The sequence below is a fragment of the Psammomys obesus genome, unplaced genomic scaffold, assembly GCF_907164565.1.
Source record: "Psammomys obesus unplaced genomic scaffold, mPsaObe1.curated_primary_1811, whole genome shotgun sequence".
NCBI lineage: Eukaryota > Metazoa > Chordata > Mammalia > Rodentia > Muridae > Psammomys > Psammomys obesus.
In genome coordinates, this window is record NW_026596326.1 from 407,746 (window position 1) to 420,641 (window position 12,896).

The window sequence follows — 12,896 nt, forward strand, 5'->3', positions numbered from 1 at the left end:
TTAGAAAGTGGCCCTATCCTATCAGAAGCCACAAGGCTGGGAGGTTCCTGCTCTACCTGCCTTGGAAAAGTATCCCCAGCCCCCGACAAAGACTTCCTGTGCGTGGGTCCAATTGCTGTAAATGGAGATTGGGTTGGAATTTGGGCCAGCAGAGTAGACAACTGTGAACTGGCAGAAACCCCTAGAATGAGACCACCCACCCCTCATCAATTCATAACTGCAATATCACTGGCTTGGGGGACAGTTTGTTAAGACATTTTATCTCAATTTCTGCTCCTTTGCTGATAAAAATGGGATCTTCGAAAACTGGAATTCAGAGGATATTGCCTTCCCACGAAATCCATCTTAATCCTCAAGCAAGCATTACATTAAGCAGAGAACCGCCAGGGGCGTTCCCAATAGTCAGGCGCAAGGGAGGGAGCACCAAGCCGCTGTTTAACATCACTGAAGGTTCTAGACAATGCAGACTGGGAATGAGAATCTAAAGACACCACCGTTTCCAGGCAGTGCAGCTGTGTACCTAGAAATCTAAAGGAGTCCACAGAGATCGGCTAGAATTAATGCACCAAGCCTCGTGATGAAAGATAAGTATATAAAAAGCAACAACCGAGAGGGGGAATTCAATTTGCAAGAACGGAAAGAAAACAAAAATCCTTGAAATAACCCTGATTTAAAAAAAAATTAGATGAACTGTATGCAAAAAAATGTACGATATTTTACTGAGCAACATGAGAATAGAATTACATGAACTGAAGGACACACTGTGTTCCCAGCAAATACAACGGATTATGTCAATTCCTCCTTTAATTAGTTTTTAAGTTTAATTTAATGTCAATCAAATTCACCAGGGATTGTTGAACCTGACAAAACAATTCTGAAATTCACTGGAAAGAATAAACAGATGTGACCAGCCAAGACGAAGAACCCAGACACATGCTCCTGAACGGTGCTGAACAGTTGGCTCTGTGTGTGTGTGTGTGTGTGTGTGTGTGTATGTGTATTCCATTGCTTGCACGCTCATGTAGATGCCAGAGACCAATGGCAGGCATCATCTTCAATAACTCTCTACCTTTTTTTTTTTTTAACAGTGTCTATCGCTGAACCTGGAACTCACTGATTTAGCCATTCTGACTCTACAGCAAGCCCCAAAGACCCTCCTGGCTCTGGGTGTGGTGTGTCTAAGCCCCAATTTCCACCTGGGAACTGGACTTTCAACCTCAGGTCCTCATTATAGCAAGCACTTTGCTGACTGAGCTGTCTCCAATAGGGCCCCACATTTTCAAAAGGAAAGGAAAAAACACAAACGGCATCAGTTTGTGTTTTGGCAATCTATTCTAGAATAGATTTTGTTGAACCCAGTATATTTAAATATTATTATTTGAAATGGTAATCCACACTTACTTTAAGTCTATCTATGAAGAATAGGATATAACTCAACGGCAGAGTGCTGGCCTAGCACACACAAAGCCTTTGATTCAACTCTTGACACCACACACACACACACACACACACACACACACACACACACACACACTGAAGATCAGTGAAATGTTTTGCTTTTTGTGGGAGCAGAACGAATCCTAAATCTTGGAAATCCAGTTTGCATTGTATTTTACATGCACAGTGTCTCTCAGTGCAGATTAATGACATTTCAAATGTTCAGGAACCTCGTGTGTGCTATAGCTTTTGCACTAGACAGTGTAGCATCCAGGAACTAAACCCCTTAGATACCTGAAGCTCTAATAATGAACACTGCCTAATATTGTTACAAGAACAGACAGCCAGGAGAAAAAAAAAATGGACTTCATCTGTGGGTCCCTAGGGCTCTCTGGCCAATCAGTGTAGCTGCATCAGGGAGCGATGAGTTCCGGGTTCTGCGAAGTGCCCTGTCTCAAAAATTAAGATGGAGAGTTATGAAGAAAGCCACCCGCATCAATCTCTGTCCTCTGTGCGCACACACACACCAATATACATACAGTGTGTGCCACATGCCACACGATGCTATTGTGGCCAATGATAACCTGCAAGTGCAGCAGCCGTCCTCTGATTATATAGCCTAGTGGTGTCACAGCCAACTTCGCACATGATATTTTCCCAACAAAACTGCCTGATGGCATTGCTCTTGGAACAGATCCTTACCCTCCAGTGATACACAACTGTCTATGAATGCCATGTGTTCCCAGCTCTTTTTTATTATGCCTCCAGAAGCTTTGTGACAGTCATGCTGGCCACTACTGAGACTCAAACAAGCTTGCATAAAATAACAATACAACCAACTCCCCTATGGTCTTCTTTCAAAAACAGAAGTATCCAAGTTTAAAGATGAATCCTTGGATGCCCTGTTCATAGAGCTATCGAGAGATGGCCCCTTTAGCTCTAACAGCCTAGTCCCTGTTGCTGCCCTGCATATCCGCTGTGTGAAATCTGCATGTCAGCTCTCGGGGCCTTGGAATCATTAGCTGCTTCTCCACCATCACCATAAAGCCCTGTCGTCACCATCACCATCATTATCGTCACCCCATCATCCCGATCCCCATCACTACCACCATTATCATTATCGCTCCTAGCCCCCATCCCCATCATTATCATCACTCCCATAACCCCAACAACCCCGAGCCCATCTCTATCAGTCCCATCTCTATCAGCTTCTGTCATTATCGTCATCATCCCAACCCCATATCTGTATCAATCATCACCATCACTACCATCCCCCATCTCACCACCGCCATCATCCCCGCTATCATCACCATCACCAAAAGCAAACCATATTTATAGAACGATAAGAAGAAACATTTTTAAGGTATGTGTTCCACACCTCTAAAGTCATGAATAAACCAGTAGGTCACCATAGATGATTGCATCTCTTAGTACATGCCAGCATTGCTGGCTCATATTACCATCACATTGACTGGGTACCTGTGGGGTTAACACTTTTCCGTGTTGAGACCCCTTGCCACTCAAAATGCCTTCAGAAAGTCACACACTGTGATAGCAAAAGGGATACATGCCAAAAGGTGCGGTGTCAGCAGGGTGCATACCTCTGTCATCGGCAAGGTGGCTCTCCACGGTCACAACACCACCTGTACCTTCTCCCGGAGAAGAAGACACTCAGAAGTAGAAAAAGCCATACCACACTTGCTCATGATGACTCGTGCCAAGAGGCTCAAGGCAGAAGACATGCTCCATTCACCACGAAGACAGCTACTACATCAACTGGGACTGTGAGAACTCACGGGCAGAGCATGATTAAGACACCACATTGCAGCTGGGTGCAGAGGCAGATTCCAGCAATCCCAGCGCCTGAGAGGCAGGGGTGCTGCAGGAAGTTCGAGGCATGTTCATGCCCCGATAGAGCTGCCCAGTGAGACTCAAAATAAAAGGAACCCAACACCCCTGACCCCTGAGCCTGGGTTACATAATTACAGTGAACCCATCTTCCAACCCCCAGTGAGGTGGGTACTGATGGAGTCCCATTTTGCAACGTGAGCAACTGAGTTTCACAGTGTTGTAGCCTCTGCCAGGCTGCACAGCTTTGCTAAGCACAGCTGAGCCTGTAGCAGCCTCCAGCCCATACACTAAGCTCGTACTTCCTGGTTATTGGTGGAAACTCCTAAGGTCATGTCAGAGCAGGCAGAACCTGCCTGGCCTCTCGGCAGTACAATATCCGTGGCCCTGGCTGCTAGGCTTTCCTTCGGCAGCAAGTGGGAAGCCGTGCACCCCACTCACTCACCCACCCTGAAGTCGATGTGCAGTGTAATTGAAATTCATGGATGAGCCTGAGGAGAGCCAGCTCCAGACTCGGTAATAACTTGTCCATATTAATGGCGGCGCTGCAGAATCGGCAAACAGCTGACATTTAATATAAAACATATGCAGCGGAGGGAGAGGCTCCTACCTGGGCCTTCCCATTCCACAGTGCCTGCCAGTTAAGGGGGGGGTGGGTTACAGCAGTGCTGAACTTCAAGGCGCTGGAGACTTCCTCTCCCCAGAACCTCCACCCACCCGAGGACCTTCTACCGCAGGAAATCTCTGCTAAGAACACACACATGCATATACACACACACACACTTGAAGGCACACATGTAACTATATGCACATTCACAAAAAAACTGACTCACATGCAAGCACACATCTGTGTGTCCCTGCTCCTATATGCAAGGCATGTATGCATACATGCACACATACAGTCTCCATGGTTAGGTACACACACTCACATACACACCGTCTCTACGGCAAGGTGCATACACATAAACATAGTCAGAGACCTCCAGGGCTTCCCTGCCATATAAGAAGCTAAGGCCAAGGAAGGGTGCACCTGTCCCAGGTTCCCAGAAGGCGTTCCACATAGACTCATCCCTACAGATCTCCAACACCAGAATGAGATGCTCCAGGCCATGGCTCAGACCACCTCAAAGCAAAGCCAGCCTCGGTGTTCGCATGTCTGGGAGACTCAAAGCAGATGAGTCCCCGGGAGTCATGACACGTATGTCACTCACTGCAGGCCTGAGTGAAGACCTAGCTGTCTCCACTCCACATGGCTCACCAGTGGCTAGGGCTGTGGGGGATGGGGACAGCTGTGGGTAGGAGGTGCCTTCTAAACGAATAGCAGAAGCCTTCAGCTACGAGCACCAGGAACATTCCTGACCACAGTGGTGGGCAGGGCCTGGCAAGAAGTGTGACCTAGGATGGCCTGAGGAACCAGTCTCCCTGGGCTCAGGCCCTCAGTCACTGGTCTTCATGGCTTTCATGGACAGCTAGGCTGGTTGCCACTATGGCTGGTCCCACTGTGCCATCTCTAAAGAACTCCAATTGGGAGAAGCTGGCAGAGCTGAGCCGTTCCCTGTGTCCCAGGCTATTGCCTCAGCCTTTCCTGTAGGTACCTAGTGGGTACTTCCTTTCCTGTAGGTACCTAGTGGGTACTTCCTTCCCTTGTTTGACTTGATGTAAACCAGGAGGCGTTAAATCAGATTTGCAGGCCTGAAAGCCATGCAAAGCCACCATGGATGCGCACAAACACTTTCCTGGGAGTGAAGCAACAGGACTTCCACCATTTGGAGACTCGTTTCCTGAAGATAGACACCATGACTGACAGCAGAGCAGGCCAAGGGGGAGCACTGGGCCTCCGGGGAAAGTGTCATGCCATTCCAGCCCGGGGTTTCCAGACCCCACTTCCTGGGCAAGTCACTTGCAGCAGACCTCACCCAGTCTAGAGCTGTGTAGACTTAGCCAGGGAATGTTCATACTACAGGTGGCCAAGAAGTACAAAGGGTGACATGCTCTGTGTATGTCCAGGGTAACTCCCAGGACAAAGGGCCACTCAGCTAAAGCCTACAAAGCAAAGCAGGTTAAAGAGCGGCAGTGAGGATGGTGCCAGAGAGGGCACAGCCTGTGCAAAGGCCCTGGGAACCCAGCGCTGGAGGAACAATGGGCCAGAGTGACTGCACAGTGATGGATGTGGCCAGAACTCACCCAGGCCAAGTCTGGGAGGGAGGGGCCTTGACTATCAAGCTAGCAGGTTAGGATTGTTTTGTTGTGTTTCGTTTTGAGAGCAACAAGAGGCAAAGGAGCGGCAGAATCTGATATGCGGTTTGTGAAAACTGCTCTGGGTGCTGGGTGGAGGAAGGGCTTGCTTGGGTGCTGGGGCCAGACCACCAGAAGTCAGACCACCAGAAGTAGCAGAAGAGCGCTGCGGAAAGGGGGCAGCTTTGCGACCAGGCACAGTGCATAGGCCTGCCACGAAGGTCTGAGGTGAGGTCTGGGGGTCTCTAGCCATGTTACGATTCCTGCTGATGTAGAAGGTGCTATCTGGAGAAGGGAGGGGCAGTCCGAGTCCATGGGCAGTACAGCTCAAAAGTCTTACAGAGACCTCCATCTAGCCACCCTCTACAGCAGCAGGACGCAATTGCCAGTCCCACGCCACAGTGGCTGGTTTAAAGATGAGCCTGGAGCTGCTGATGGCTTCCTCATGGGGGTGAGGAGAGAAGAGCCATCTGAAATAAACACCAAGAGTGAAGAGGCTGAGAAGACTGAACAATCTGAGTCCTTGGATCCAGCCAAGCCTAAAGCCAACAACGCCTCAGAACCTTCAAATAACTAGACTCATAAAATATCCCGTCTATTCCATCCAGTGTAAGCTGGTCTTCCATTATTTAAGATCAATACGTCTTGGGGAAGGTGACAGCTAGGGAGGAGGCAGAAGCCACCCTATGGCTGGATAGATAACTCACAGTGGGAGCCAAGCATGTGCCTCTGCTCTGACCTAGGGCGCATCTTTGGTTCCCCTGCTGTGGGCTTACTGCTGTCCAGGCAGTGCTAAGACACAGTTGGAAGGAAAGAAGATCCCCCTATGAGGAGCAGCCCTTGTCCCCAGCCCACAATGCTAGGAGCTTCCTCACCCTAGAGTTTGAGCTGACAGAGCCCAACATGTGACCTTGAAGGTACCAGGTCCACTTTTCTTTGTGGCTTTTAGGAAACCTAAAAGTCTGACCAGGGGGTAGTCCAACAGAAAACCCCAAGAAAAGATGCTCAAACCTCCCACAACAGGGACTTTCTTGTTGCCACAAGACCTTAGACACACTTCAGAGGCTCTGATAGATGTGCTGGGAAGCATCTTTTCTTGGGATTTTTCTGTTGGACTACCCCCTGGTCAGACTTTTAGGATTCCTAAAAAGCCACAAAAAAAAGTGGACCTGGTACTTTCAAGGTCACATGTTGGGCTCAGTCAGCTCAAACTCTAGGGTGGGGAAGCTCCTAGCACTGTGGGCTGGGGACAAGGGCTGCTCCTCATAGGGGGATTTTCTTTCCTTCCAACCGTGTCTTAGCACTACCTGGACAGCAGTGAGCCCACAGCAGGAGATAAGGGGACATGCTGCATATGCTGTGGTAGTAGATGCTTAGCAGGTAGCCTTGCGCATAGTAGGACTCCACCAAATTGCCATTCGTCATCATTACTTCTCATACCTGCAGGCTTCTTTTCGATTGAGTGTGTAAAACTGGTGTGAATTAGCTCACCTGCTGTGTAACCCAGGAAACACTAGAAAATTCTTCCATAGCAACGTGATATATATTCCCTCGGCATTTTTTTTCTCATTCACTGTGAAAAGAAAAAATTTACCACCAACAACCTCCGTCTACACCCCCCCCACACACACACACACACCCTGTAAATAATGGTGAGGTGCTTCTAACCATTATGTCTGGGGATAAGTGTTTGGCATGTCTTACGACATGAGTCTCTGCAGGGTCATATCTTGCATTTACCAAATTCCAGAAGAATCTGCCTCTTGACTGGTCCCAGGGTCCTCATTTCTGGCCAGAACATTCTCAAGTAGCTTCAGGGAGCACAGCGGTTCTGCTTACTCCTTCAGTGCTATGGGAATCTTCAGACCCCATACCCCAACCCTGTCAAGATCACTCTACCTGAGCGTAGCCAGAGTGATTCACAAAAGGAAATAGCCTGGTGCTGGTGGGGTCCCTTGGCTCATGACAGAGGGACTCCAGCTGAGAACAAAGCCAGGCCACCGGGAAGCAAAGGAAAGAGTTAAGGGACGGGTCCTAACGAGCCACACCTGAAGATTTGTCACCATGTGAGCTAATAAGTTCTCTTTCCTGTTTAAACCAACTTGATGTGGATTCTCTGTCACTCGTAACTGAAGCCGGACTGAGAGATGTCGAAGATTCAATTAGAGTCCTACTAAACGGATTAGGAGAGCAGTGGACACAGTCATCAGTCATAGCTGCCTTCAGCCTTTAAGTAGAAAAGTTTACCCGCATGACTTTAGGAACAGGCAGGCAGATGCACACATACGTGTTTCAGGACAGTGGAGACAGGGCTTGCTTGGGTATCTGTATAGCAGTGGGGTCATGCTACCTGCTGTCATCAGCACTTTCTGTGTACATCTCAGTTTCTACAAACACATGCTTGGGTACTAGTTGTGTTCTCCAAAGAAAGGGGGTTCCATGCTGCATCTTCCAGTGTGGTGGATGAAACAGAACTGATGAGACTCCTTTACTGAAGAACTTCTCTCTCTCTCTCTCTCTCTCTCTCTCTCTCTCTCTCTCTCTCTGTCTCTGTCACACACACACACACACACACACACACACACACATATACCCCACTCCTAGGGTGAATGCCTTTCCCAGTATGATTTATGATTTTTTCCCCCTAACACCCATTTGCTCAGAGAAACTCAAGGTACAGTCTTGCAGACCATCCTTGGAGAACTAGGATTCCAGACCCTTGTTGTACCTGAGAGCTCACCACAAATGCAGATTTCTTGGGGCCATCCTGCATTGAAGCTGAATCTGTTTTTAGTAAGACGTCTGGGGACCTGCCCACCCGGTACATCCTGGCTCATCTGCTTTACTGCATCTAAGCAGTTATCAAGGAAGAATGAGGCATCAGAGGAGGGCTTCTATGCGGCCTCGTGGAGAAGGGTGTGGGGTGTTGGATGGATTAAATACATGTATCCACTTACAGCTCACTGAAGCTTGGCAGGGCACAATTTGTCCCTTACATCTCAGCAGTTTCATACCCCACCTCCCAAACTGGGAGCACTAAAGCAAAAGAAGCCAGACGACCATCAGTGGGTGTGCTAAGACATGTCGCCCAACTTCTCAAAGCCTCAGGGTACCATATGTAAGCTATGGATGAGGCTACCTCCGGTCACCTGTGGCAACTAGAGGCACCATGTGGAAAGCCCAGGTCCTTAGTGAGCAAGCATGTCATGGGAGCACCGAGGAACTTAAAGGGTTAAGGAATTATTTGGTAGAAAATCGGTACAAGTACACGGGGGGGGGGGGGGGGAAGAAGGGAAGTCAGAGGAGAGGGGAAGAGAGAGGGGAGGGAAAAGAAGATGGGAAAGGAAAGAAAGAAAGACCAAAAAAAAAAAAAAAAAAAGAACAAAAAATATTGACAATGTTGGCCTGGTGTGTCAGGTTGCTATTCACTGACTCCATTGGAAACCTCTCAGGATTCATCACCTGCCTATACTCTGCTGATTGTAGAAGCCCCATTCCTCTGACAGCTCACCATGTTTGTCCTTCCCAGGCCAGTGCACCCCAGGCACCATCAGGATTAATCCACTCTCCACCTACTTGCCAAGATGCACTTTCCAAAGCTCTCTGAAAACCCATCAAAATCACCTGGGTGCCCTTCTGCCCCACTGGCATAGGACTTGCCCCATCTGGGACCCGCAAAAAGGACAAACATAGTCAAAGATGTTGCCTGAACAAATGAATCGGGAGGCTGAATGAATGACGTTGTGCCACTGCCCAAGGCTCCAGTGGCAATTTAGTGCAGAGGGGATCCCGGTCGACCTTGTCCCTAGGCCCCAGCAGTGATCTCTTTTCATATTTAAGGAATTCACTGTCATCCTTAAAGGTCATTTGCCTGAGGGGTTGAGACTAGTAAGACAACAGAGAAGAGAAAATGTGCCCTAAATTAACCCAACTCCTCCAAGGACACTTAAGAGTCACTTGAAATGCTCCCGGGCTCTAAGTAAATCTGACCAGAGGCAGTGATTTTTCGGAAGCAACAAGTTTCCTGTGTGTCCATAAAAAGATCTCCAGTGGTTGTGGGGCTGAGGTGTAATTGCCAGCTCTGCAGATGGCAGGGCCAACCTGGGCTCCCTGAGGATGGGCGTTACTCAGGGCTGGTGGCTGGAGGCATGGCTGCTTGCCCAGAGCCGGAGCACCCTGAGCAGCAATTAGAACAGAACCCACGGTGGGCGGCTTCAGATGTCTGGCCGGCACAGCCAGCCCGACCACTGCACATTCAGTCCAAAATAGAAAACTGCCATGGGTTCTGCTGTGCCAGGCCCCTGGGTGGCAGGACAGCACCACCAATGTCAGCTTCTGCCTTGAGCATTGATCCAGGTTTTCTCCAAGAATCCCTGTGTAGCAACCATGGTCCTGGGGGACACCCCAGTGGCAAATGAGCTTTCCAGGGCTCTAGTCACAATGGGTGCCCCAGGTAATTCCAAAAGGGGACATCGCTGGTCCGTCAGGAGCTGCCCCCAAAATCAAACAGCCCACCGGCACTAGGACCTTCATGGCCAAATGCTCCCCTTGGCTCAAATCAGAGGCAGAAAGCTGACTTTTCAACTAGCCAACAATGCTTCAACAGGAAACCACAATATAAAAATCACTGGTTCCTGGTCAGCCAAGGGACAGAGGGCTGGCTGAGCATTCCGTATCACCACCTGCTCTCCAGGCTGTCATATGCATACACAGAAGCAAGGAAACTGCCAGCACCCATGCCCACCCCAAGCTGGGCACACACACGTGCTCAAACTCACTCTGACGCACATTTGTGAAGCCCACGGATACCTCCATGCTTGAGAGACAATGCACATTCACATATTCACACGGGTATACAAGTAGGTACCCAGAAAGAAGCATGCACATATTCCAAAACACGGGCAAACCCACGCGCATTTGCGTGCACTCTCGCGAGCGCGCGCGCACACACACACACACACACACACACACACGCACACACACGCACACAACACACACGGCAACTTATGCTTGTATGCAGCCTTGTATGCAAGGAGCAGCCTGGCACTGGGGATGGAGGTGCGTGCCCCCTTCTCTGACCAATCAAAAAAAATCGTGCCTTCCCGCCAAGCCCTGCAGCAAGGCGAGTACCTCCCTGAGCATTAGGGAGGAGAAAATGGTCCACAGCGCGAGCTCTGTCGCCCTCCCAGGGGACTCCCTAGTAATCAGAGGTCCAGAAGAGAAGGGAGCCCCTAAGAAAGAGGACTCACCAGCCCATCGCAGTTACTGAGCGCCACGGAGGAGGCTTTAGGTAAGCCTGCCACGTCCCCAACGTAGAGACAAGTCCCAAGCAGGGGCTCCACCCGGGTGTTACCGGTCTCACCCTGCCACTCCAGGGTGGCCCCCGGAGCCACGAGGCGAGCATTTGGATGCAGCCGCAGGTGCAGGTCTCGGCCGAATACCGTGAGATTGTAGAAGAGGCGTCCTCCGGGGTCCTGAGCGTCGCCTCTGGGCAAGCCTGAGGTCTGCACCGGGGCGGCTCTGCGGGCCCGTACCCCCGCTCCGGCCGTCTCCAAAGACACCACGTGGGACACCAAGCGGCCCTGGGCGTCAGTGCGCACCGGCACCGCCAGGATGCGCTCGGCTCCGCGCCCCGGGGGCCCGCCTGAAAAGGAAAGGGGCGTTAGACTGGCGGAGACCTCGGAGCCTGTCCGCCGAGCCCGGCGCCCCCACCCCGGGCCCTTGCCTCAGTTGGAGAGAACGGACATCCCACCAGGAAGCCTCCAGGAAGGGGCGTTGACAGGACCACCAGTCCGGAACCACGTCGCCTGCGCCGCCCCCCCCCCACCCGACCCAGAGGACCATGCCCGCTAAAGAGGTGCCCCAGTGGGTTCCCAGCTGAGGTTCCGCGGGTGTCTCTCAGTTACCCTAAAGGGCGACCCCATCAGAGTGCCCTAGCTCCTGAATTACACCGTCCTTGGTAGGACAAGGGGCTCCTCAGAAACCATTACACGCTGGTCCCCTGTTCACGCACCCGGACCCCTCAGCGGTCCCTGCTGCCCAAGCCTCACCATTGGCCTCCGGAGAGACCAGGACCGGACTTGCCCTCTCACGGGCGGCCTGACCTCGGTCCAGCTCGCGGTCAGCCCACTCTCAGCCCCTTCTCCCTCTTGCACCTAAGCCCGGGGAGGGGCGGAGCAGGGTCCCTCAGATGTCCGGGGAACCCCAAGCGAAGCTCAAGGCCCGCAGGCGGCGCGCTCCGCACCGGCTCCTCCCGGGCGTCCCCGGGCGCCGCCTCGCCCTGGCTCCCCCGGACCCGCTGGTGCTGGTTCGGCGCGCTCCGCCGCGGGGTTTGCCCAGTCCTCCGGCTCCACGCTCTGCAGACCGGGAGCGCCGAGCGCTCCGAGGCTCCCCGCATCCCAGGGCACCCGGGGTGCGCCCCCCCTGCGCGACCGCCCCGGCCCCGAAGTTGGCCAACTTGGCCCCGGGGCGCGGCGCGCGGAGTTTGCCCAAGTCTCCTCGGACGGTGCTTGAGTAGGGGGGCGGAGGGGCGCGCAGGGCGGGAGAGTGTGGCCGGAGGGGCTCGGGGCGGGGGGGGGGGCGCGGCTGGCACCTACCTGGGGGCTCGGTGGCGGCGGCGAGCCGGGCGCTCGCGGGCGGTGGCGGCAGCAGCAGGAGAGGCGGCGGCGGCGGCAGCAGCAGCAGCAGGAGAGCGGGGCAGAGCAGGCGGCGAGCGGCTCCCGCCGGCGGATCCATGGCAGCCCGACCGCAGCCGGGGCCCCGCACTCGCAGCCGGCGCGAAAGTTCCCCGCGCGCCGCCCAGCCCACATCTGGGGGCAGCTGGAGCCGCCCGCAGCTGCAGCACCGCAGGGCGCGGGGCGGAGGAGGCGAGGCGCGCAGGAGAGGGCGGGGAGCGCCGAGGGAAGGCGGGGAGAGCGAAGGAGCGAGCGAGCTAGCGGGCGAGGGAGGCGGGAGGAGGAGGCGAAGGCGAGCGAGGGGGAGGGCGGGGACGGCGGGCGCCTCAGCCTGCGGTGACCCGGCGCTTCTTGGCGCGGCCGTCGCCCGCTCCCCTCCTCGCTTCCCGGCTCGCAGCTAGCCAGAGACACCCCGAGGCGGCGGCAGGGAAGCGCTGGAGGCCTGCCAGGGAGAGCCCACTGCGCGCCCCATGTCACCTCAAAGGAGTGGCACCCCGCCCGGAGAGCCCTTTGGAGTGCGGGTCCCACCCTGCTGCCTTGGGACTCCTCCAGGAGTCCCATCTCACCCTCTTTCTGTGCTTTCTCACTGGATGAGACGCCGGAATGGAAAGAGGGTCTGGGAGGACATTGAGTCTGGTCCCAGTGCCCAGATGGATGCTCCAGAGGCGGGTTGGTACTTACCCCAGGGAGCAATCCCCCAGA

At 53.0% G+C, this 12,896-nt stretch overlaps 1 protein-coding gene across 1 annotated transcript in view; it reads right to left on the reverse strand.

Annotated features, from left to right (window-relative positions):
* Adamts2 (ADAM metallopeptidase with thrombospondin type 1 motif 2) overlaps positions 1–12,255 on the reverse strand; it is a 204,120-nt gene extending 191,865 nt beyond the window's left edge. Inside the window, exons 1-2 of the mRNA XM_055597210.1 lie at positions 12,117–12,255; positions 10,770–11,164 (exon numbers count right to left, since the gene is read on the reverse strand). Coding sequence (XP_055453185.1) covers positions 10,770–11,164; positions 12,117–12,255 — 534 coding nt within the window. The remainder of the gene's footprint in view (positions 1–10,769; positions 11,165–12,116) is intronic.
* Positions 12,256–12,896: the final 641 nt, after the last annotated feature.